The sequence below is a fragment of the Anomaloglossus baeobatrachus genome, chromosome 2 (assembly GCF_048569485.1).
Source record: "Anomaloglossus baeobatrachus isolate aAnoBae1 chromosome 2, aAnoBae1.hap1, whole genome shotgun sequence".
In the NCBI taxonomy this organism is placed as follows: Eukaryota; Metazoa; Chordata; class Amphibia; order Anura; family Aromobatidae; genus Anomaloglossus; species Anomaloglossus baeobatrachus.
This window is the reverse complement of record NC_134354.1, coordinates 716,573,318-716,599,638: the sequence shown is the minus strand read 5'-3', so window position 1 is coordinate 716,599,638 and position 26,321 is coordinate 716,573,318. Positions and strand designations below refer to the sequence as shown.

At 50.9% G+C, this 26,321-nt stretch overlaps 1 protein-coding gene across 4 annotated transcripts in view; it reads left to right on the top strand.

Moving 5' to 3' along the window:
* The window catches only part of NBEA (neurobeachin), a 1,081,445-nt gene that overhangs the window by 689,691 nt on the left and 365,433 nt on the right, over window positions 1-26,321 (top strand). For all 4 annotated transcript variants that reach the window (XM_075337333.1, XM_075337330.1, XM_075337331.1 and 1 more), the window contains one exon: window positions 9,028-9,152. In XM_075337333.1, coding sequence (XP_075193448.1) covers window positions 9,028-9,152 — 125 coding nt within the window. The remainder of the gene's footprint in view (window positions 1-9,027; window positions 9,153-26,321) is intronic.

The following is a 26,321-nucleotide window of genomic DNA, read 5'->3' as shown; positions in this document are numbered from 1 at the left end:
GGCATCGCTGGCGATGCCGGCCTGTGTGACACCTCCTTGCGACGCAGTATCACTCACAAATCGTGAGTCGTGTACTGCTCGCTAGGTTCCATAATATCGTTTAATTTAGTTGTTCATCGTTTACGGGGTAGCACACGCCGCTCCGTGTGACACCCCGGGAACGATGAACAGCAGCTCACCTGCGTCACGCGTCCGCCGCCGGCTTTGTGAAGGAAGGAGGTGGGCGGGATGTTTACGTCCCGCTCATCTCCGCCCCTCCGCCTCTATTGGCCGGCGGCCGTGTGACATCGCTGTGACGCCGAACGTCCCTCCCACTCCAGGAAGTGGACGTTCGCCGCCCACAGCGAGGTCGCACGAGAGGTAAGTATGTGTGATGGGGGTTACCGACTTTGTGCGCCACGGGCAGCGATTTGCCCGTGACGCAAAAAGGACGAGGGGCGGGTACGATCGATTGTGAAATGACACAATTGGTCGTACCATGTAAAGCAGCCTTAAGAGTCTATGGAGGATGGATCCGTTACCGGATTGCTATTTAGTCATCTGTTATTCTTCATTTGTAATGGAGCCATTGTTTTCTTACTGAATCCATTACAAATAGTAGATAAATAGCAATCCGTTAATGGATCGGTCCATCATAGATTTCCATATTAAGAAAAAAAATGTATCCAGCAGAAATCATTTTGCCAACGAATCTCTGCAGGATCCGTTCTAATGGATGATTAGAGGGCATGTGACCTTAGCCTTATCTTGCAGAGGGTCCACTAAGTTAGCAATTGACATGAGTGTCCCTGTTGATAGAAAGGGTAATTCTGTCCCCCCCAAAAAAATGGTCAAAGATGTATGTTTTTAGATCACTTTGGTGCAGTTTTAAGCCTTGAAGTCTGCTGAAATCCAGATATAATAGTCTGTAGGACCATATGCAGCACTTGGATCCCTTTGACATTCCTTAGATAAATTAGAATATCATCAAAAAGTTAATGTATTTCAGTAATTCAATACAAAAAAGAAACGCATATATTACATAGTCATTACACACAGAGGGATCTATTTCAAGTGTTTATTTCTGTAAATGTTGATGATTATGGCTTTCAGCCAATGAAAACCCAAAATTCATTATCTCATAAAATTAGAATAATTACCCCAAGACACCTGTAAAGGCTTCCTAAGCGTTTAGGCCCTGTGCACACGCCGCGGATTTGCCGCAGAAAATGTGTCTAACATTGCTGCAGTCAATTCCCCAGCAAATCCTATGGGTTTTAAAAAATGCTGTACGCACACTGCGTTTTTTTATACTCGCGGATTTACCCGCGGGTTTTCCGCTGCAGAATTAATATGCATATCACTTCTTTTCTGCAGCTATCTGCATTTTTTGCCATAGATAATGGTAAAAATCTGCAGGGTCCAACTTGCGGTAAATCCACGGCAAAAAATGCGGGTGCGGTTTTACCTCAGGTGCGGGATTTATTCAGAGGGTCCGTTTTTTTCTTAAGAAAAAGGCACTTTCTAGTGCGCACATAGCCTTAAAATGGTCCCTTAAGCGGGTGTCGCGGGCGGGGAGGAGGGTGTCAGCACACTACGCTCACCCCCTTCTGCTCGGGTCCGGCGGCCGCTGCTCAGTGGTGGCTCGAGCTGTAGGCCGGATCCCGGGGGTTTCTCGAGCGGCACTCCTCGCCCGTGAGTGAAAGGGATTGGTTGGGTGTGGGGATTGTTTATTGTCCGTGACGCCACCCACGGTTGTGGTGATTGAACCACCGCTGCTCTGGATGGGGATCCCGGGGATGGTGATGCGGAGCAGCCAGGTGTTGTGTTGCCCCTCCGTGGGTAGGGGTTGGTGATCCCGGGGCCCTGTGATGGCTTGGGGGGTGCAGGGCCTGGTGGGCGCAGGGACGCGGGGGCAGCGCTGTGCCTTGCGGCACTGTGGTACTCACTCAGCCTGAGACGTTGACACAGTTTTTACGGTAAACCAAACGGCTGGTAAGACGGTCCCACGGACGGCTGCACTTGCTCTCCCGGTAGGTGACGGTGATGTCCCTTTTCCTAGCACCTTGGTGTACTTGTTGGTTGCGATGGGTCCCCACCGGTAACCCGCTCCCCGGCTTCAAGCTGGACCGGAGGAGCTCTACTCTTTGCCCGCAGGCGCTGGCCCTAAGAAACTGGTGCCTTGGCGGTGGCGGTGTCTCTCTTACACTGGCTGGGCTGTTGCCTTCAATCGGGACTTGGTTGTTGGGGGATCTACGTCCCCTTCACTGACGGATTCGGCAAATTACGGCGACTCCAAGCCTTGCCGGGGTCCGAGAGGCCCCTGCCCTGGTGCTGACTGTCCTTCGGAACACTGCTCCAGACCACCGGGCACACAGCCTACGGGGTCCTTCCAGGAACTTCCAAACGGTCCCCCTTCAGACAGTCACCGCCGTTGCTGACCTTGCTGACCTGCCCTGCACTCAGCTGGACTCTTCAGGCTTTGCACACTCTTTCTGTTCTGTCACCACTCCTGCTTTCCTCCTTTACTACTTTTCTTCCTTCACTTTCACTTAGATGTTTACTTTAGCCCTGTCTGGGCTACTCCTCCACTCCTTCCACTTGACTAGACTCTCTTCAACTGCCTGGTTTCTCCCGCCTCCAGAGCTGTGAACTCCTCGGTGGGCGGAGCGAACCGCCTGGCCCACCCCCTGGTGTGAATCATCAGCCTCTGGAGGAAGGCAACAAGGATTTTTGGTTAGCTTTGGTGTTCCTACCTGGGATGTAGGGTGTGGTGGTGTGTGACCTGTGTCCCCTGGCTTGCCCAGGGCGACACATTCCCCCTTAGCAAAATGCAGACCGTCCGCGGGCTGCCGTCCAACACCGGTTTTATTTTTCTGTAAAAGATAACATGGTAAAATAACATATGTACATTTTTAATAACTCTTCCCAAAACGGGAGGCACATTTCTTTAACGTTGCAAAAAATTTACGGTTACGGTTTCCGCTCTCTCCCACCCAAGCAACCTGGCCCTGATGCTGCCCCTAAAGCCCAGGCAGCATCCCTTGACCCACAGTCCAGCACACGGTACCCGAGCGGGATCTGTCCTTCCCATCAGAGGGTAGCCACCGGTTCCTTTGGTGGCTGGGCCCCAGCCTGCTCCGCTGAGGGCCCTCCCTCCAACCTGCCTCTCCGGAGGCGGCATTGCGGAAACGGTAACGGTAAACAACATATTTACAAGCCACTTAACGTTTGTGGTTGCCCTGCAAGTTCACGGGCATGTCCATGGATAGTTCCCATGCAAAAACTTTTTAAACGGTCTCCACGGGGACAACGGTGTCGGCTCCAGCCGGTTGCAAATCACAAAGCAAATCAGGTTAAACTTCAGTAATCATCTTTTTCTTATCATCTTTCAACTTTTAAACAAACAAAGTGGTGGTCCCAACGGGGACTGGACAACGGTGCTCCGCTGCCCTACTCGTACTTTTCTGCTGAGGCGGACCCATCCTCTGCCACCAGCACATCAAACATGCACTGACATGCCTGCGGTGACAGGGGCACCCGGTACCCATTTCCACCGGTACGCGGGGTATGGACAACCACGGGGCCTCCTACATAGCGGAAACGCTCACTTGCTTCTTCAAACTCAACAGCGAACCCGTGGCTGGGGTAGGAGTCATCACCTCTTGTTCCTGCGTCAGGCGGGTTGCCGCCAGCTGTCGCAGCCTCCTGGCCTCCAGCATCCAACACTTCAGCCCCTTCTGCGGTAGCATGGAGCAGCAGAGTAGGCGAGCTCATACTGAGGCGCACCATAAGTAACGGCAAGGGCGATGCATAGGCCTAGACTAGGCCGGGCCCCTCAGCCGCAGCGGCCGGTCCAGGTAGGACATAGGGACGTGGGTCACCAGTCGACTCTGCTACATCCATTCCCCCTCCGTACATCGGGGTAGTCGTAGTCAGCATCTCCACCTCGCTGGTCCACTGCTCCATCATCTGGAGGATTTGTTCCTGTTGACGCTGGTGGAACTGAATCACCCGGGCTTTCATCCAGGCCATGGTTCCAGGCTCAGGGTCTGGCACAGTCACTGCTGGGACTTCTGGCACCATGCTGTTATGGGGCCGCGGCTCCAGCGGTTCCCCTTGGGGTACTTCAGGGACGTCCCGGACGTCTGTAGCCGGCTGGTCCGCCGGAGCGGCTGGGCAGGGTATCGCTACCGGTTGGGCAGGTAGCGGGCCTAATGGTGGGGCGGCAGCAGCTATTACGGGTAGCAGGGAGAGAGGTAGGGTGAGCGGAAGCCGGCCGGGCCCCTCAGCTCCAACGGCCGATCCCTCAAGAATACAGGGGCGTGGGTCGCTTACCCGCTCCTCCAAATCCTCTTCTGCCTCGCGTCTCTACATAGCAGCTACCACGTCCGCCATGTCGGTCTCCCACTCCTCCAGGAGGAGTTGCATTTGAGCCTGCAGACGGTTACTCAGCGGGACGGTCCGGTCCCTCAACCACGTCGCCGTGCCGGGCGCGGGGGCTTCCTCGTTGGGAGTTGGGTTGTACATCTTGGCAATCGTGCCTTCCAGGAACCCAGTCAGTCTGCAGAGTCCTGGCGTCCCTGCTTTTATAGCTGCAGCTACATGCGTCCAGCCGCCATCGCGTCCCCCTTAGCTCTTTCCGGCCCCTCCTCTCTCGGGGCGGGGTTTTGGCCTTCGCGCCTCTACTACTCGAGAAGACGCTCGAGCGGGAACTTTTCGCGCCAAAGATGGCGGCTTCTGAAATTTTTCTGCCGGATACCTCCGGCGGTAACAAGGCGCACCTCTACCAGACGGCAGAGCGGTAAGATCCTGTTCGTGATGCCAAGTTGTCGCGGGCGGGGAGGAGGGTGTCAGCACACTACGCTCACCCCCTTCTGCTCGGGTCCGGCGGCCGCTGCTCAGTGGTGGCTCGAGCTGTAGGCCGGATCCCGGGGGTTTCTCGAGCGGCACTCCTCGCCCGTGAGTGAAAGGGATTGGTTGGTTGTGGGGATTGTTTATTGTCCGTGACGCCACCCACGGTTGTGGTGATTGCACCACCGCTGCTCTGGATGGGGATCCCGGGGATGGTGATGCGGAGCAGCCAGGTGTTGTGTTGCCCCTCCGTGGGTAGGGGTTGGTGATCCCGGGGCCCGGTGATGGCTTGGGGGGTGCAGGGCCTGGTGGGCGCAGGGACGCGGGGGCAGCGCTGTGCCTTGCGGCACTGTGATACTCACTCAGCCTGAGACGTTGACACAGTTTTTACGGTAAACCAAACGGCTGGTAAGACGGTCCCACGGACGGCTGCACTTGCTCTCCCGGTAGGTGATGGTGATGTCCCTTTTCCTAGCACCTTGGTGTACTTGTTGGTTGCGATGGGTCCCCACCGGTAACCCGCTCCCCGGCTTCAAGCTGGACCGGAGGAGCTCTACTCTTTGCCCGCAGGCGCTGGCCCTAAGAAACTGGTGCCTTGGCGGTGGCGGTGTCTCTCTTACACTGGCTGGGCTGTTGCCTTCAATCGGGACTTGGTTGTTGGGGGATCTACGTCCCCTTCACTGACGGATTCGGCAAATTACGGCGACTCCAAGCCTTGCCGGGGTCCGAGAGGCCCCTGCCCTGGTGCTGACTGTCCTTCGGAACACTGCTCCAGACCACCGGGCACACAGCCTACGGGGTCCTTCCAGGAACTTCCAAACGGTCCCCCTTCAGTCACCGCCGTTGCTGACCTTGCTGACCTGCCCTGCACTCAGCTGGACTCTTCAGGCTTTGCACACTCTTTCTGTTCTGTCACCACTCCTGCTTTCCTCCTTTACTACTTTTCTTCCTTCACTTTCACTTAGCTGTTTACTTTAGCCCTGTCTGGGCTACTCCTCCACTCCTTCCACTTGACTAGACTCTCTTCAACTGCCTGGTTTCTCCCGCCTCCAGAGCTGTGAACTCCTCGGTGGGCGGAGCCAACCGCCTGGCCCACCCCCTGGTGTGAATCATCAGCCTCTGGAGGAAGGCAACAAGGATTTTTGGTTAGCTTTGGTGTTCCTACCTGGGATGTAGGGTGTGGTGGTGTGTGACCTGTGTCCCCTGGCTTGCCCAGGGCGACACACGGGCTTTACACACTGCGATATCGGTCCCGATATCGCTAGTGTGGGTACCCGCCCCCATCTGTTGCGCGACACGGGCAAATCGCTGCCCGTGGCGCACAACATCGCCCAGACCCGTCACACATACTTACCTGCCCGGCGACGTCGCTGTGACCGGCGAACCGCCTCCTTTCTAAGGGGGCGGTCCGTGCGGCGTCACAGCGACGTCACTAAGCGGCCGCCCAATAGAAGCGGAGGGGCGGAGATGAGCGGGACGTAACATCCCGCCCACCTCCTTCTTTCCGCATTGTGGCCGGGAGGCAGGTAAGGGGAGCTTCCTCGTTCCTGTTGTGTCACACGGAGCGATGTGTGCTGCCGCAGGAACGAGGAACAACCTCGTTACTGCTTCAGTAACGATTTTTGAGAATGGACCCCCATGTCACCAATGAGCGATTTGGCACGTTTTTGCAACGATGCAAAATCGCTCATCGGTGTCACACGCAACGGCATCGCTAATGCGACCGGATCCGTGACCCCAACGAGTTCGCATTAGCGATGTCGTAGCGTGTAAAGCCCCCTTAAGTCTGGTTCAGTAGGCTACACAATCATGGGAAAGACTGCTGACTTGACAGATGTCTAGATTGCAGTCATTGACACACTCCATACTCCACCCAGTTGGCTTATATGAAATACGCCAGCAGTTTTGAGGCTTGGATGTCTTGACCGTCGCTTGTCTCCTTTGTTTATCGCTTTTGCCAGTATTGTAACCACCTTGAGATATCACGTTGTTATAGTGAACACACATTTATGTTATGTGTTTGCCTAGAATTACAAGATTTCTGTTGTTTACATCGGTCCGTGCACCATCGAGCATCAGCGTACTTAGCGCTGCCTGGGATTTACCTGCCAGGAATGAAGCGATTTGCATAAGAAAACACAAAAGCTTGGTTAAGCTGCAAGTGGCCACTGCCCAAAATGGTTTGTTTTCACTATCGCCCATAAAGCGTTAGCGGCACATTAATGGAAGGGTAATAATTCACCACAACAATTACCGCACTCGGGAATATTTTTTTTTGCAGCTCTAATTCTGTGTTATTAATAATGAATAAAATAGTAATTTCCTCAGCTCGCTGGGGGCAGCGGGGAATTATTCCAATGAATATTTCAGCACGTTATTTTAATAATGGTTTCACCAAATTCATGTGTGTCATATTTTCTGCTTATAAATTCCAGGCAGCCGAGGGACCGTGGCCATTAGAAGGCAAACTGTTTATAGGAAGGTTTCCTCTTTGATTTACAAGGCGCGTTAAACCACTGTAAAGGAAAGCAAGCTGCGTGTCATTAATACTTGTAATTTGATGCAGCATTAGTAAATGGGCTGCTAGTGATTAATGCTCTTTACCAGTACGAGAAGCCATTAAATACTGGCTACTTTAGGTTGTTTAACATGTAAATACTATGGAAGGCCAGCACTCCATCATGACGGTGCTCCGCATTGCTTTTGTTGTTTTATGCCGGGTGTTAGGTAAACTCGACATAGTTGTTAAAGCTGACCGGAGAATGTATTGTAGTTATGATAGGGTTAATTTCCTACGAGAGTCATCTCATCTACTTTGGCCATTGAGGACTCTGGTTTCATCTGAAGACGTACTACCTTGGACCTTTTCTTACCATAGGATAGATGATACATTTCTGATCTCTGGGGTCCCTACTTCTGGGTCCTCCAATGTTGAGCAGAACAGAATTTCCACGCCCCCTTCATCCTTGCTGGAATGTCTACGGAGCTCGTGTGGTCTATCTCTGCCAGTCCTATAGATTATGAACGGAGCGACAGTGCGCATACTCAGCCATAACACCATTCAAAGTTCTCACTGTGGAGAAGAATAGGGCATAGGGATCTGTGGGAGATCCGTAGGGAAATGTCTATTATGGGACAGCCCCTTCAAATTAAGCTTAAAAGAGGTTGGCCACTAAACAAGAAAAGCAGATGTGGTACCGCACCACCGGGTCACCTGATTCAATACTGCAAAGGACAGGAAGAGCGACAATAACCACTAAGGTTCTGTACAGCGGTGCTCACCAGAAGGGAACCAGTCCAGCGAAGATCATCATAAGAGAAGGCAGTATCGTGGCACATGCTGTTGTATAAAAGTCCAGCATCTGGTCTCGGACCCGCTCACCTTTTCTGGATTTATAATAAAGGAAGGACTTTTATACAACAGCATGTGCCACAATTCTACCTTCTCTTATGATGATCAAGAGTTTGGCCATTACTTGGTCATCAATGTCTGATCGCCCCGAGGTCTGACACTCAGCACTCTCTCTGATCAGGTGTTTTCGGTGCCGCCAGTGGCAGCAGGTGACCAGAAATGCTCACTTCCTGAGCTGCCTCATCTTCTGATGGCGGCCAATTACTCCACATCCGCCTCCCATTCAAATCAATAAGAGGCAAATATGCAGTGCCCAGCCGAGACCTCTGTCAGTTGATGGGGCAGCTCCAGAACTGAGCATTTCCTGCTGCCGTTGTTGGCACCGAAGACAGCTGATCGGCCGGGGTTCCGGGTATTGCACCCCAGCCAATCAGGCATTTGTGACCTATCTTAAGGAGAGACCATCCACCTCTTAAAAGCATTTTTATGAGAGATGTTTGTCATATCAACTAGGTAGGTGGTGGTCTCACTGTTGGAAAATCAACGTACTGGGGAAAAAAGGAGGGTTCAAAGGTGGAACACCCAACTATCAGACTTTTAATGAGCGATGCAGTACCGTGCTTGGGTGCTCGGTACTCAAAAAAAAAAAAAGCAGGTTGGACGCTCAGATAGACTTTACTTAAATACTTAATGGAAGTCAATGGGAAACTCAAACATTATTCCAGAAGATATATGAAACTGACAAGCGCTTAACAAATTGATGATTGCATAACTGAAGTTTAGATGTGTGTAATTCTCGCTGTATAAAGTTTGATAATTTTTTTTCATATTTTTTCTTTTAGTCAACTCCATGACTTCTGGAGACTGGATTATTGGGAAGACGATTTACGAAGGAGAAGACGTTTTGTGCGCAATGCATTCGGTTCAACTCATTCTGATGCCAGATTAAAAGCTGCCATTGAATACGGTCAGTATGCCGATCCATGGTTTCAATCACTATATTAAGTTAGCTTTGTGTGCTTTTAGTGATTTTCTCCATACTGCTTGGATTTAGTTTATAAAACTCAAGAAACACAACAATTTTGTTCTTTCGTATTCGCTCCGGTTCACTTTTTTCAAAAAGCAGATGTGCAGATGTGTTTGTCTTTTTGAAGTTTGGACACATGGAGATCAGCCTATGAAACTTTACATTGACCCTTTTCCACTTCTATGCGTCTTTTACACTGATGCTATTTCTATTCCTCTAGGTGATACTAATGAGTTGAATAATTTATGAGCTTGTCATGTGAAAAGGATTTGGTGCAGTTTGATGTACTCTCAGCGTCTGGTGCTGGAATGTGATTAATAAAGGAGCTAGAGGCAGAGAGGGATTTTTTTTTCATGGCAATTAATTCTTATTTTATTTTTCATACACAGTTTTGATCTTCTAAAATATATTTTGTCCTTTCTGTAGTTTGTTTACCCTCTCTCCATTTGAAATAGGCTGTTCACCACTGACCAATCCCTGTCTTTTTTGTGGACCACTAGGCATTTTATATAAATAGGTTGTTCAGTATTATTATTATTAATAATAATAATAATAATAATAATAGATCTTTCTTTACTGATCCTCTGCTGCTTCCCAATGTGACCAATCACTGCAGCCTTCAGGACACACTGATGGAGCCACAATTGTGAGCAGTGACGTCAGGAGTTCACTTAAGGTCATAGCTGGGGGTACCGCAGGTGTGACCTGAGGTGAACTCAGTTACCTCACCTCAGGTGAAGTCATTGAATTTTATCCCGGATTACCGGATTAGGCAATGTTTGCACATTGAGTTGTTTTGTGCAGACATTTCTGCACCAAATCTGTAGCTCCTGGCAAAATAAGCACATCACAACTCATACGTTTTGATGCGGTTTTGGTGCATTTTTTTTTTAGAGCTTAACAAATTGGAGAAAGAGGATGTTTCTTCATCGTTCCTTATGGGAGACCCAGACCATGGGTGTATAGCTTCTGCCTCCGGAGGACACACAAAGTACTACACTCAAACGTGTAGCTCCTCCCTCCCTGGTAGCCAGTCCTAGCCAGTTTCAATGCTTTGTGTTCAGGAGGTCACACACACACATGCATTCTCTGATTTTTGATTTTTTGGATTTCAAAGATTTGGAAGAAAAGCGGGTCCAGTCTGGACTCCCGGCATGTCCCTTCTCACCCCACTGTGTCGGCGGTGCTGTTAAGGTTGATTTTACAAGGCTGGAGCCTTCACATGCCGCGCTCCTTCACCATCCCTCGGGCTCTGGCTTGAAGTGGGAGCCATCACGGTTCTCACTGCTTTGCAGGAGACCGGTCTCCATCCGCAGCCCTGTTCAGGATCCTGTCGGACGGAGCGTTTAACCCCCCCCCAGGGACCTGGCACCTGCGTCTCAAAAGCTAAGTATGAGACGTTTTTACCACAGAAAGTGGTCTTTCCAGGGGTCCCTTGTACTTTATTTATTGGGGGGAGTGTGTTATATGACTGTGGTAACATTTCCGGCCGGTTCTCCAGTTTTCACTGGAGAACCGCGCCGATGGTGCCTGCACGCTGGCCGCATGTTTAAATCTAGGCCCCGGTTTCGCCTGAGGCCTACTTTCGGTTTGACTCCCCCTGCATGTCAGTCATGCAGAGGGACGGTGTGGCTCCGCCCAGCGGCTGTTCAGCACAGGGAGCGGACACTCCTCACTGAGGAAAGATTCCCTTCCCTGTATACCTCATTTGCCCGCTCTCAGAGTAGGCCCCGCCCCCTCTCCTCGCTCCGGTCGCCATTTTCTCAGCGTTCTCAATGTCTGTATAGGCACAGAGATACCACGTTGTGACAAGTGGGGGCCTGGGCTGGGGGACTGGAGGGCACAGAAATGTATGTTAAACGGTCTGGCAAGCCACAACCTCCAGTTGTGCAGCTGCTTATATCCTCTGTTTATATACTCTGCTGGGGGTCATTCTGGAGATGCATTCCCTCACAGAGCCCCCACTTCTGCAGCATGTCTCACATCAGAGCAGGGCTGCAAGGCTGTTCTTAGTACGCACTGCATGTAGACTCGTACTGCCTGTACTGAGCACATAAACACAGTGGTCCCTCAGCCTGGAGGCTCGTCAGTGGCCCCTCCAGCTGCTCCGGTGGTGCTGAGCATGCATTAGCCCCCTTCTCAGGGCGCTTCTGCTGCTACGGCTCGCTCAGCAAGCTCTCAGAGGACTCTTCATCTGGTCTCAGACCCCGTCCTCCTAAAATGGAAACGCAGGGTCCCCTGTCCTTCCCCGTCCCGCAGCTCTGATTCACGAACTGACTCACTGGACGTGGAGGATGTCTTTACTGGGGGCTCGGACGCTACTTAATGTACCATTGATCTGTCCGAAGGTGATTCTAATGATTTGATTGCGTCCATTATATTTGTACTGGACCTCAATCCGCCTGTATCAGGGGAGTATCCCTCTCTGGCAGAAAGGCATCAGTATACCTTAAAGAGAACAAGGAGTGTGTTCCTTAACCACTCCAGTTTTCAGCCCACTGTGACCAAGCCCAGAGCCTGTCCTGACAGACGCTCCCAAAGCGTGGTTCTGATGACTGTTTCCTCCTTCCACCAGAGGTGGTCAAGGAGTGGGCTCATTCACCAAGGGTGGTCCCTCCGGTGTCTAGTATTTCAGCCCGGACAGTTGTATCAGTGGCTGACGGCACCTCTCTAATGATCCCACTGTACATTAATTCTGTACTGGACCTCAATCCGCCAGTATCAGAGGAGCAACCCTCCCTTGCAAAAAGACTCCAGTTTACCTTGCCTAAGAGAACATGGAGTGTGTTCCTTAACCACTCCAGTTTTCAGGCCACTGTGACCAAGCCCAGGGTCTGCTCTGGCAAACGCTTCCCAAAGCGTGGTTCTGATGATAGTTTTCCCCTTCCACCAGAGGTGGTCAAGGAGTGGGCTCATTCACCAAAGGTGGTCCCTCCGGTGTTTAGACTCTCAGCCTGGACGTTGTATCAGTGGCTGATGGCTCCTCACTTACGGCTTTTGCTGTCCGCCAGGTTGTCCTTCTGGCCAAATCTGTATGGAGGCGGCAGGGGCCTCGTTCTCCCCAGTTTTTGCAGCAGTGTGGCTTTCAAAGCCATCTCTGCTTCTCTAGAGGAGATGCATTCCCTCACAGGGACTCTTTGCCCGAAATGGTTGCCTTAACTTCCAGACTTCAGTCTTTTCATCCTATGCCATGTCTGCCATGCTGGAGACTCTCACCGCACTGCGGTGGCCTCGGCTAATTTCCTCGCTATCCGCAGGCTCCTGTGGCTTCGGAAGTGGAAGGCGGATGCTTCTAAAGAAGTTCCTTGCTGGGCTCCCTTTTGCTGGGACCAGACTGTTCGGGAACAACTGGATGAAATTATTAAGGAGGCTCTTGGCGGGAAGAGTTTCTTCCATGCCACAAACCTAAACCAGGAAACCTGTCCAGGGCAGGAATCAGTCGAGGTTTCGTTCTCTTTGTTCCTCCATCTGATCGTTCTCTAAGCCCTCGGCCTCGTCCACTGGCTCAGACAAGGATCGTAAACCCGAATGGCGCACGAGAAGACCACAGGACATGCTGCCACTAAGTCAGCCTCCTCCTGGCTATCTGGCCACGCCAGCAACGTCCTTGGTCGGTGGCAGGCTCTCCCACTTTGGCGACGTATGGTTTTAACACGTCTCCGATCAGTGGGTGCGAGATACCATCTCCCACGGCTACAGGATAGAATTCTATCCAGCCCGCCAAACAGATTTTTTCTGTCAACTCCCCCCTGCTCCAAGGCCGCCGCCTTCTCACAGGCCGTGGCACTCTTGCAGGCCACTGGAGTAATTGTACCGGTTCCCGACTGGGAGCGGTTCTGAGATTTCTGCTTAAATCTATTCCTACTACCCGAGGAGGGCGGTGCCTTCCGACCTGGATCTCAAGCTTCTCAAGCATGTTCAGGTGCGGCAGTTTCGCATAGAGTCTCTGCGATCAATCAATGACCCAAGGAGACTCCCTAGCATCCATCGACATCAGAGATGCCTATCTGCATGTGCCAATCGCAGTTTCACACCAGCGTTGGCTATGTTTTGCAATCAGAATGGTCCAATTCGTGGCTCTTCCCTTGGGGTTAGCCATGGCCCCTCGAGTATTCTCAAGGTCGGGGCAGCTGTGATTGCGGTCCTGCACCTCTAGGGGTTGGCAGGGATCCTTTTGTCCAGGACAGCCTTCTAGTCTGGGCTTCATCCAGTGCAGACTGTTAGCGGAGTGCCTCGCTCACTCTCGCCACTCTAACCAATTCGGGTGGTTTGTCATTCTGTCCAAGTCCACTCTGACTTCGACCCAGAAGTTCACATACCCAGGGACGCAATTCGAGACTCTGTCGGCACTTGTGAAACTGCCCTTAGTCAAACAGCAGTCCCTCCGCTGGCGGTCGACGTCGTTCCATCAGGCACCTAATACAGGTGCTGGATCAGATGGTGGTGTCAATGGAAGCAATTCCCTTGCCCAGTTCCATCTGCGTCCTCTGCGGCTGGATATTTTCCGATGTTGGAACAAGCGGACTTCCTCCTTCCACGGGGCGGTGGCTTCGCCACAGACCAGGGGCTCTTTTCAGCGGTGGCTTCGTCCCCTCTGTCTAAGGGACGCTCCTTCCTGGCTCCGTCCCGGGTGATCCTCACCAAGATGCTAATCTATCCGGCTGGGGAGCAGTTTATCTCCACCATGGAGCGCAGGGCACTTGGACTCTGTCCGAATCAGCCCTCTGGATCAATGTGCTGGAAATCAGAGCTGTGTTTCTAGCTCTCTAAGCCTTTCACCATCTGTTGGCGGCCAGGCACATTTGAGTCCAGTCAGACAACGCTACAGCGTTTGCCTACATCAACCTCCAGGGCGGGACATCAGCCGCCTGGCAATGTTGGAGGTTCATCGCATTCTTCAGTGGACGGAGGACTCCTAGTCCACCATATCCGCAGCCCACATCCCAGACGTGGTAAACTGGGAGGCAGATTGTCTCAGCCGTCAAACCGTGGCTCCACGATCCTCAGGTTTTTGCGGCAGACGCACTGGTTCAAGTTTGGTCCCAGCTTCATCTGTCTTACGTGTTTCACCCTCTAGTTCTTGCCCAGAGTCCTGCGCAAGATCAGAAAGGAGGGCCGTCGGGTCATTCTCATTACTCCAGACTGACCCAGGCAAGCTTGGTACCCTGACCTGCTCCGTCTGTCCGTAGAGGTGCCATAGCATCTCCCGGACTATCCAGACCTTCTCTCACAAGGTCCGTCCTTCCGCCAGAACCTGCAGCTCTCAGGTTGACGGCGTGGCGTTTGAGTCATGGATCTTGACGACTTCTGGTATCCCTCCTGAAGTCATCTCCACTATGACTCGAGCTCGTAAGTATCCTTTGGCCTTGCCGACCCTCCTGTCCCTTCTACAGTCCGGTCTGCAGCTAGGACTATCCCTCAATTCCCTTAAGGGACAGGTCTCGGCTCTGTCAGTGTTGTGCCAGCGGCGTATCGCCCGGCTGGCCCAGGTGCGCTCCTTCATGCAGGGCGCATCTCACATCATTCCGCCTTACCGGCGGCCCTTGGAGCCATGGGACCTTAATTCGGTCCTCACGGCTTCCGGAAACCCCCCTTTGAGCCTCTTAGGGAGGTTTCTTTGTTTAGTCTTTCACAGAAAGTGGTCTTCTAGTGGCCATGACTTCCCTCAAGGGAGTCTCTGTTTTGGCTGCACTCTCTTCGGAGCCCTCCCTTCATCAAGTCAAGGTGGTTCCCCGTCCGACTCCGGACTTTCTCCCTAAGGTAGTTGCTGTTTCCACCTTAACCGGGGCATTTTCCCTGCCTTCCTTTTGTCCGGCTCCTGTTCATCGCCTTGAAAGGGCGTTGCATACTCTGGATCTGGAGCGGGCGCTCCGGATCTATGTGTCTCGCACCGCTGTTCTTAGGCGGTGCACCTCTCTTTTGTGCTGACCGCTGGTCAGCGTAAGGCCCTTTCGGCATTTAAGCCGACCCTGGCTCGTTGGTTTAGGTCGGCCATTTCCGATACCTACCAGTGTACTCAAGTGCCTCTCCCGCCGGGGATCAAGGCACACTTGACCAGAGCTGTCGGTGCCTTTTAGGCTTTCAGGCCCAGGCTACGGCTCAGCAGGTCTGTCAGACTGCCACTTGGACTAGTCTGCTTACCTTTTCGAAGCACTACCAAGTGCATGCTCTTGCTTCGGCAGATGCGAGTTTGGGCAGACGCATCCTTCAGGCGGCTGTCGCCCATTTGTGAAGTTAGGTTTCGCCTACTTCTCAGTTTTTCTGTTTATTCCCACCCATGGACTGCTTTAGAACGTCCCATGGTCTGGGTCTCCCATAAGGAACGATGAAGAAAAAGAGAATTTTGTTACTTACCGTAAATTCTTTTTCTTATAGTTCCGACATGGGAGACCCAGCACCCTCCCTGTTGCCTGTTGGCAGGTTTCTTGTTCCGTGTGTTATCACCGGCTGTTGTTGTAGACAGAGGTCCCGGTTGTTCCGGGTTTTGCTCTGTCTCGACTTGTGGGTGGATGTCCTCCTTCAGCTTTTGCACTAAACTGGCTAGGACTGGCTACCAGGGGGTGTATATGCTAGGAGGGAGGAGCTACACGTTTGAGTGTAGTACTTTGTGTGTCCTCCGGAGGCAGAAGCTATACACCCATGGTCTGGGTCTCCCATGTCGGAACTATAAGAAAAAGAATTTACGGTAAGTAACAAAATTCTCTTTTTTTTGTTTTATATTTTAATTAATGGATTTTTCTACATATTTTGAGTTTTTCTTGACTTACAGAATTAGTAATGGGGGTTCTCCTAGACCCCTCCCCATCACTAAACTTGGACTTGATGACAGATGGGATTTTTATTTATTTTTTTTTACAATTCACAGCTGTTATTAACCCCTTATATTATCCTAATTTGCGCCACACCAGGGCATTCAGGATGAGCTATGTAAAGTGCCAGAATTGTTGCACCTAATTTTTTAGGGTGGGAAGAATACCAGCCCTTAGCTGATGATTTATTTATTTTATTTATTTATTTAAAATTTTTAAAAGCCGCACGGGTCCCTCGTATTTTTATATGCAGCCAAGCTAACACACACCTGGGGCCTGCAGCTTGTAGCCATCTGCTTTATCTTCGCTGGGTATCAATATACTATGGACACTGAGTCATTTTTTTTTAATTATTTATGCTTACACTTCACAACCAATCACACAGTCTGACTCCAACTAAACACAGACGCTGTCATAGAGGGTGTGCGGGGGAAACAGTGAATATGCATGAGGGTTAATGAGCAGACCCGGAAGCAGTGTGACAGACAGCCACATGGAGGCTCAAGTTTGTGTCCCTATAGACTTATATGGGGTTCGGCGTCTGGGCTCATGTTCGGGTTCAAGTCCGGTCCTGAAAAAGATTTTTTTTTATTTTATTTTTTTTTTTCACATTCGGCTGGACCCGCTGACCCCATCTCTTACCATGTCCAATCAAAACATTTTTCCTCTTTTGGGGCAAAACATTTTTGATATTTAGATAATCTTATATCAAGCTTGAGACTTTATTTTCACAGATGTTTGAACAGTGGATCCTGTAATAATTTAGGAGCTAGAATAAAGGAATTTTACATGCAAGCTTTTACAAATAAAAAGAATTGTAAACCCTTGGTGTGATGTATGTAGAACTTTACATGTATCAGACACATTCATACAGACACAACATATTCCCTAATTAAATAGGAAACTCCTGCAAAAAGTGGCCAAGAATGCGAGATAAATGCTTGGGTTTTGTCACTCAGACAGCTACGTAATTACATTTTAATAGGTCTGTAACTCTGTACAGGGCGACTGACAGGAACCAGTGTTCCCCCAAATCTCTGCTTGCCAATGTAGTTTGCCTTTTTTCTTTCTTTTTGTCAATGAACTTATGAATGAGTTCTTTTTAAAAGTTCCATATGGTTCTTAAACTTGATTATAGGCCTCCTGTATACTATACGTACATGCCAGTATAATTATTCGGCTACAGGCGTAGTACACCACACAATTGATCTAAAGAAAATGCACATGAAAAACACTTTTTATTAAATGTATTTCTAGTCCAGGCTTTTATACGTACATGGGACATATCCGAATGAGTTTGCGAAGAAGAACGTATGTTCTTGAAAAATGCAAGAAGATCCAATGCATTGAAAAATACAAATTTGTTACAAAGCTTTGTAGGATGGGAAAATGTCCAATGTTCAAGACAGAACATTCTATGAAAATATTATACAAAGATGATCCCAAAGTCAACTTCCCACCCCCCTCCCCCCCACACACACACATACACCGAGCCTAAGTTGTTGACAAATATAGTCAATTAAAGAAACTGTGTAATTCCATGGTTGGCAAATCTGTGTTAGATGGTCACTGATCGTTCAGACATGTTAAACTTGTTCTCTATTACTTTTTATAGTGTAATCTGCCTCCTGTAGAGGTGACGGATTACTGGTAGTGGGGGCATGTCTTTATCTCTGTACAGGAAGCATTGGCCGTTTTCGTCCATCTACAGCAGGGGTGGGGAACCTTTTTACTGCCGGGGGCCATTTGGAATTTTCTACCAACCTTCGGGGGCCGCACCAAATTATCAACTTGAAAACAACCAGGCTATATTTGGTCAAACAATTAATTAACTCACCCCTAATGTCGTGGCCGGAGCGGCTGTGATGTTCGGTGATATTGATCATTTTGTTTCTCACAACTGCTTTTCCAGGTTTGTCTTGGTCTGGAGAGGCTGGGGGCATACACATCCCAGGAGAAGCTGGGGCATATACATCACAGAAGACACTGGGGCGCATATACATCACAGGAAACATTGAGGCATATACATCCCAGGACAGGCTGGGGCGTATACATCACAGGAGGAGCATATAGATCACAGGAGATGCTAAGCATGGACAGCACTAGTAGCGGGCACAGACCGCACTAGGCGGCGGCACAACGGACAGCGCTAGGCGGCACAACGGACAGCGCTAGGCGGCACAACGGACAGCGCTAGGCGACAGCACAGAGAGCGCTAGGCGGCAGCACAGAGAGCGCTAGGCGGCAGCACAGAGCGCTAGGCGGCAGCACAGAGAGCGCTAGGTGGCAGCACGAACAGCACTAGGCGGCGGCACAACGGACAGCACTAGGCGGCATAATGGACAGCACTAGGCGGCACAACGGACAGTACTAGGCGGCACAACGGACAGCGCTAGGCGGCAGCACAGAGAGCGCTAGGCGGCAGCACAGAGAGCGCTAGGCGGCAGCACAGAGAGCGCTAGGCGGCAGCACAGAGAGCGCTAGGTGGCAGCACGGGGTGCACTAGGTGGCAGCACAAAGAGCACTAGGTGGCAGCACAAAGAGCACTAGGTGGCAGCACAAAGAGCACTAGGTGGCAGCACAAAGAGCACTAGGTGGCAGCACAAAGAGCACTGACAGTGACAGTACAGAGAGCACTAGGTGGCAGCACAGAGAGCGCTAGGTGGCAGCACGAACAGCACTAGGCGGCGGCACAACGGACAGCACTAGGCGGCATAATGGACAGCACTAGGCGGCACAACGGACAGTACTAGGCGGCACAACGGACAGCGCTAGGCGGCAGCACAGAGAGCGCTAGGCGGCAGCACAGAGAGCACTAGGCGGCAGCACAGAGAGCACTAGGTGGCAGCACAAAGAGCACTAGGTGGCAGCACAAAGAGCACTAGGTGGCAGCACAAAGAGCACTGACAGTGACAGCACAGAGAGCACTAGGTGGCAGCACAGAGAGCGCTAGGTGGCAGCACAGAGAGCGCTAGGTGGCAGCACAGAGAGCGCTAGGTGGCAGCACAGGGAGCGCTAGGTGGCAGCACAGGGAGCACTAGGTGGCAGCACAGGGAGCACTAGGTGGCAGCACAGGGAGCACTAGGTGGCAGCACAAAGAGCACTGACAGTGACAGCACAGAGAGCACTAGGTGGCAGCACAGAGAGCACTAGGTGGCAGCACAGAGAGCAGTAGGTGGCAGCACAGAGAGCACTAGGTGGCAGCACAGAGAGCACTAGGTGGCAGCACAAAGAGCACTAGGTGGCAGCACAGAGAGCACTGACAGTGACAGCACTAAAAGGCAGCATGGAGAGCATTAGGTGACAGCACTAGGAGGCAGCAGGGAGAGCACGATGTGGCAGCACTGACAGCACTAGGAGGCTGCACAGATTTCACAGCACTAAGGGGTTACACACAGTACTGGGGGGTACACAGCACTTGGGGCTACACACAGTACTAGGGGGTACACAGCACTGGATGGGGGGGCAGCGATGGGTTGCATACTTACAGTACAAGGGGAGGAGGAGGAGTCACATAGCACAGGTCCGGGAGGCATGTACAGCAGGAAGGCATCTGCTGCACCTCTTCTGCTGTGACTGGAGCACAGCGCGCTGTTTACCCCGCCCTCAAGGTAAACCCTCAGCATGCGAGCACAGTCCCGGGTTCAGTCCAGAATGTATGGGCTGTAGTCAGGTCCCGAAAAGAGCCCGTACATTCTAGTACGGGCTGCAATCAGGATCTGTAAATAGCCCGTACATTCTAGCATCTACCCATAACGCACTGGGATTTTAAAGGGCCGGCGGCTGGCAAAAGCGCAAGTGCCGCTCGAGCACTGGGGTAGCCTGGAATGTGCCCGGGGGCCGCATTAAATGTCATGCGGGCCGGAGGTTCCCCACCCCTGATCTACAGGAAGTAGAGGGTGCATTTTCTCTCTGTTACTTCTCTCCTGTCTTTCAAAATGCATACAGGTATAATCGAGAGGTTTGCTGTCACTTAAGAGCAGACCAGCCACTGGACAATGCATGCTAGGAAGTGACAAGAGTCACTATCACACCTATAGTGCTGATAGAATACCAATGAAGTTCCACCCACTTAAGTTGCTGGCAAGTGTAGTGCGCTATCCTGCCTCTCCCCTTCAGCAGGGACACCAACCTACTCAAAACCGCCGCCAGACTGTGTGCTCCCTCGCCTCTCCATGGCCTCCCATGTGCTTTCCTGCGCCTCCTCCCGGGATGTGCACATGCAGCACAGGTCTCCTGAGAGTGTGCTTAGGGTGCGGGCTACTCCCCGCTCTTAAAGGACCAGTGCTTTATAACCCAGAAGTGCACTAGGTATTTAAGGCATCCTCCCCTTTGGGGAGGGACCTGAGCAGCGAATTTAGTTAGTTTACGGTCTCCTTGCTAGCTAGTTGTTAGGTCTCGTGTATCCTGTCCCCATCATCTGTACCTGTGCTCGCCTTCCCATACCTGTCATTATTTGTCATCCTGTCCGCATCAGCCATCCTGGCTGCACCTGTCCACACCAGAGACTGTATCTAGATGCACGTGAGCCCGTCCCTGAATCCGTTACCCTGGGGGGTCATCTGCTACAGCTTCAGACACTGCCTTGGGAGTGGCACCTGGCGTCTAACAGCAGCCAAGCCCATATTCACCATCAGAGGCTCTGGTGTATACCTAGTGGGTGCCTAGTTAAGCCCCTCTCACATCAGGGTAAGCCCAGCTCCACCCTGTGGTCCAGTGGGTCCACGCCCTCTTGCCCTTCCGGCAATCATTACAGCAATTTGCATCACATGAGGATCTGAATAGTTCATGTCCCATTTTCTGCTGACCAGAGCAGATTTTAGTAGCAGTATATAGTGTGATCCACTTATATCCCAGAGACCTTTAAAAAAAATAAAAGCATTTCCCTTGTGGACAGGCCCTTTAAGCAGATAAGATTGTCCTGCTCAGTGGCTTTTTCTGGAAATCCAGATGCTGATTACTTCAGTAGTGATACAAGTAGTTCACTACTACTACTTCAGTAGTGTAAGTTTTCCTTATTCTAGTTCCTGGCAGCTGCAAATCTGTTAAGGTAAATTATGATGGATGTGCCAGAGAATTGCCAGGGCCTGTCTGTCATTTGAGGAATGGCTAGAATGAATCAAAGGACATGTAGAATAGAAGATCCTGGATAGTTAGTGGGAAAACCTCATGGCCTCTGTGCTGACGGCCGTCGTATTCTTCTTCACATGAGAATGTATTATTTTAATCTTCTGATTTCCTTTCCTCCGCTCTCGTCTATCTTGTCAGGTGTCACTTTATTTGCGATCGTGCCGCACGCTCTGAAATATTAACGCGTCGTCCTAGTCTGCCGCTTGTTAAAGGTGTCAGATTAAGTAAACCTGAAGGTGCGTTTCAGGAGAGGACACAAAGCCACAAACACTGAGCGTGGATGACAAAATTAATCAGTTATTTTATGCCTGGTAGTAGAAAGATACTGCAGGGGCCGCAGCTGACAAGATTTCCAGAGAGCGGCTGTGTGACCTTCAGGAAAAAAAACCCTTTTCCTTACGAGTTCAGATCTAAATCATTATTGATGGTGCACTCCTTACACTGTGCACCGCGCATCAGCCATGTGTCCAGCCAAGCATGGTGTCCTGTGATTTACCTGTACAGTCTTCTAGCCGGGATGGACTAGCGGCTATTTTTACCCTGATTAATTTCTAGTTCATTTCATTTCTTTTGTAAGCGGTCTGCCACTATAGCACTACAGCTCCACCTGCAACAGTATCGTTTGGTGACATAGTTTTGTGTGTTTGGGTACTGTTACTTAGAAAAATAATTTTTGGAGGCAAAGGTTATTGTCCCCTTTTATAAGAAAGCATTAAAGGGATTGTTTGGTTTAGATAAACCCCTTATTTAGTAGCCAGATTGGGGAATGGTGACATCTTTTTCACTCTGGAGGAATCTGCACATTTGTGCATTCCCAGCCACTGTAAAGCTTTACTTCTCCTGCGATGGTGCTGCAGGGAAATTTCACACTTGCTGGTGGGTTCTCTTGCTGGTGGGTTCTCTTGCTGGTGGGTTTTCATGCTAGAGGGTTCTCTTGCTGGTAGGTTCTCTTGCTGGTGGGTTGTCTTTCTGGTGGGTTGTCTTGCTGGTGGGTTGTCTTGCTGGTGGGTTGTCTTGCTGGTGGGTTGTCTTGCTGGTGGGTTGTCTTGCTGGTGGGTTGTCTTGCTGGTGGGTTGTCTTGCTGGTGGGTTGTCTTGCTGGTGGGTTGTCTTGCTGGTGGGTTCTCCCAAGATCACAGCCGCTAGCTGATTTTTGTGTCACTCTCTGATCAATACATTTTGAGGTGCTCCATTTAATAACAATGGAAAAGACCAAATAGTCCTTCCCTTTTAAAGTCAATGAAATTATTATAATAGAGGGCTCATAAACAAATCGCTGGTTCTGTCTGTCTTAACTTGATTTTCCCTATCCTCACAGTAGAGATAAATGTTTAATTGCCAGGGTCCCATAGCTTTCTGTTTAGCCGAATAAAACAATAATTGTCTCATGTTGGCTAACAGGAGAGCAAACCTGTCACTTAGACCACACTGCCCCTGGGGCTTCATAATCGGATGACAGACCTGCTCCAGATGTTGTTTAGATGACCGATACAGGAACATCCTCCAGGTCCATTAAACCTAGTCAAAGTTGTGTACCAGGTACACATATGGGAACTCATGTCACACAATTGCACTCTTCATTGGCTCTATAGTAACAGTCTAGCCCACTGGCTGACACAGGCAGAAAAGGGCCCTTGTGCAAGAACAGTATATGGGCCCCTTGCAGTCTAATAACTCTTCGTAATGTACCTGCCTTGGAGAAGGATATGGCCCTCTTACCTTTTGGGTCCACAAGTTGCACCATTGATATGTTCACCCCTGGTCTAGCCTTTGTCTATTAGTTATCTCATATGTCTTTGACGCTGTATCCATTGATGGCTAAAAATCTAGTTTTAGCTGATAATCCCTTTCTTAGAGTAATGCATAAAGTTCAAGGTTGAAGGGTTGTGCCAAATGTAGAAGTTATACCCCATCTACTAGATTTGGGATAAAGTCCAGATAGTTAGATGTGGGTTCGACCACGAGGACCCCCTCCCCTGATCCCGAGAATGAGGCTTTTCACAATCCTGTATGGGTAGATTGAAGGTCAAATTTGCGCACCTCTACTCAATTCATTCTCTATGAGACTGCTATACGTAGTTGAGTAAAATACTTGGCTATCACTGGTGGCCTTATGAATGGAGGTACCAAGATCGAGCTACATTTCCTTCTCACAGGACTCTGCAGAGCCAAGTTTTAATGATTGTTGAAGATCACACCACAGAGACATGAACCAATCGAGAAGTTATCCCCTATCCTGAGTATTGGGTAGAACTCTGACACTTGATTCAGCCCTTTTTACAAGTTGTGCCTGAAAAATCCTTTGGTAGGAGTCTGTTGCATCACTTACCTGATACTGAGGTTGGGGGTTACTATACAGTGCAAGGACATACAAATCAGAGGGGCAGACTGTGAGGTGTGAGGCAGCCCTGATTGCTCCCATCCCCTTTGGATTCTGTAAAACAAGAACTTACACAGGACTTTCCTCTCCTCGTTGAAGGTGGCCAAATCTGCCAACCATCTCGTGTTAGAAGAGAAAAGGCTAGGCGTGTTGAATTTTACCTGTCCAATCTTTTTGTTTTCCCTGGAGATGAGCTACCTCAAGAACTTTCTGGGAGCAAATAATCCAATTAATAACAAATGCATACTCAGACCATCTGAGCATGCATCTGTATGGAGCGTTCCAAAGAAGTAGCTGTCGGCCAAACAAGTGTTCGTCTGAGTTATTGAACGTGTACGGCTCGCTTTACTGTATTGTTTGTAGACGAGGGTGGAGGACTGTCTCGGTGTTTCAGATCTCATCTCTAATGAAGGTCTAGTTTTGGTTTGTGCTATGGGGCACACTTCAGCATACACCACTGGCATTATAGCTATATGATCCCATCACTTCACACTCCTTATATAATTATCGAACCCTATCCAAAAAAGGATCCAAAACTAGGTCTGAAGGTGGCAGATGTTATATGCTTCACTTCTTCCTACGTTTCAGGCTTTCTTAGTGATGTATGTACAGTATATAGGCAGAAGATCAGTCTAATATATATATATATATATATATATATATATTTATATATATATATATATATATATATATATATATATATATATATATATATATATATATATATATATATATATATCTATATATATAATTGCCTTATTCTGTCTGTCTGTCTGTCTGTCATGCTCCGAAATTGTGTCCTTACGGTGACACAAAGCTGATTGGCCGCTGGGCTCGCCATGGCCCCGCCCCCCCACACGGATTGGCCTCTCGCCCCGGCTCTCTGCAGGCCCCGCCCCCCTCACGCAATGCACGCTCGCTCTGGTCCAACTGACACGGAGCCGCGACTCCCAGGTGAGTACACACACACATCAGATCACACTCACTCTCACACACACCTCACACATCACAACATCCTGGGATATCGCTTGCTTCTACACCGGCTCCGTCAGGATCCCAGCAGCGCCACACATAACCTTGCGATGCTGGGATCTTCACGGAGGCCGTGAAAGCTGGTAACCATTATACACATCGGGTAACTAAGGTCCCTTAGTTACCCGATGTGTATCATAGTTACCAGTGTACACCGGCTCACACTCACTCTCATACACACCTCACACACACATCACATCGCATCCACACATCAAGGTCCTGCAGCTGCGGAACATACACACACATAACAGCACACACATAACAGCACACACATACACACACACACATACACACACACATAACAGCACACACATACACACACACACAAATCAGATCACACTCACTCACACACACACATCACATCGCATCCACATACTCACAACATCCTGGGATATCGCTTGCTTCTCGGCCTCGATACTGTGCTGTTGTGATCTTCCAGGACCTGCCGGAGGATCACATGGCCAGAAGCATGTGATATCCCCGGATGTTGTGAGTATAAGCGCGTATGTGCGATATCGTCAGTGTCTGTGTGTGTGAGTGGATGCGATCGGGTGTGTGTGAGTGGATGCGATCGGGTGTGTGTGAGTGGATGCGATCGGGTGTGTGTGAGTGGATGCGATCGGGTGTGTGTGAGTGGATGCGATCGGGTGTGTGTGAGTGGATGCGATCGGGTGTGTGAGTGTCGGCAGAGGAGCACGGCGTGCTGGAGGAGGCTGGGAGCAGAGAGGCTGATCATGGGGAAGGCTGGGAGGAGAGAGGCTGATGCTGGGGGAGGCTGGGAGGGGGAGGATGGGACGAGGGAGGCTGATGCTGGTGGAGGCTGATGCTTGGGGAGGCTGATGCTGGGGGAGGCTGGAAGGAGAGAGGCTAATGCTGGTGGAGGCTGATGCTTGGGGAGGCTGATGCTGGGGGAGACTGGGAGGGGAAGGCTGATGCTGAGGGAGGCTGGGAGGAAGGAGGCTGGGAGGAGAGAGGCTGATCCTGGGGAAGGCTGGGAACGGGAGGCTGATGCTGAGGGAGGCTGGAAGGAGAGAGGCTGATGCTGGGGGAGGCTGGAAGGAGAGAGGCTAATGCTGGTGGAGGCTGATGCTTGGGGAGGCTGATGCTGGGGGAGACTGGGAGCGGAAGGCTGATGCTGAGGGAGGCTGGGAGAGGGAGGCTGGGAGGAAGGAGGCTGGGAGGAGAGAGGCTGATCCTGGGGAAGGCTGGGAAGGGGAGGCTGATGCTGGGGGAGGCTGGAAGGAGAGAGGCTGGAAGGAGAGAGGCTGATGCTGGTGGAGGCTGATGCATGGGGAGGCTGATGCTGGGGGAGACTGGGAGCAGAAGGCTGATGCTGAGGGAGGCTGGGAGGAAGGCGGCTGGGAGGAAGGAGGCTGGGAGGAGAGAGGCTGATCCTGGGGAAGGCTGGGAACGGGAGGCTGATGCTGAGGGAAGCTGGAAGGAGAGAGGCTGATGCTGGGGGAGGCTGGAAGGAGAGAGGCTGAGGCTGGGAGGAGAGAGGCTGATGCTGGGGAAGGCTGATGCTGAGGGAGGCTGGGAGGGGAAAGCTGATGCTGGGGAAGGCTGGGAGGACGGAGGCTGAGAGGAGAGAGGCTGATCCTGGGGAAGGCTGGGAGAGGGAGGCTGATGCTGGAGGAGGCTGGAAGGAGAGAGGCTGATGCTGGCGGAGGCTGATGCTGGGGAGGCTGGGAGAGGGAGGCTGATGCTGAGGGAGGCTGGGAGAGGTAGGCTGAGAGAAGAGAGGCTGATGCACACACAC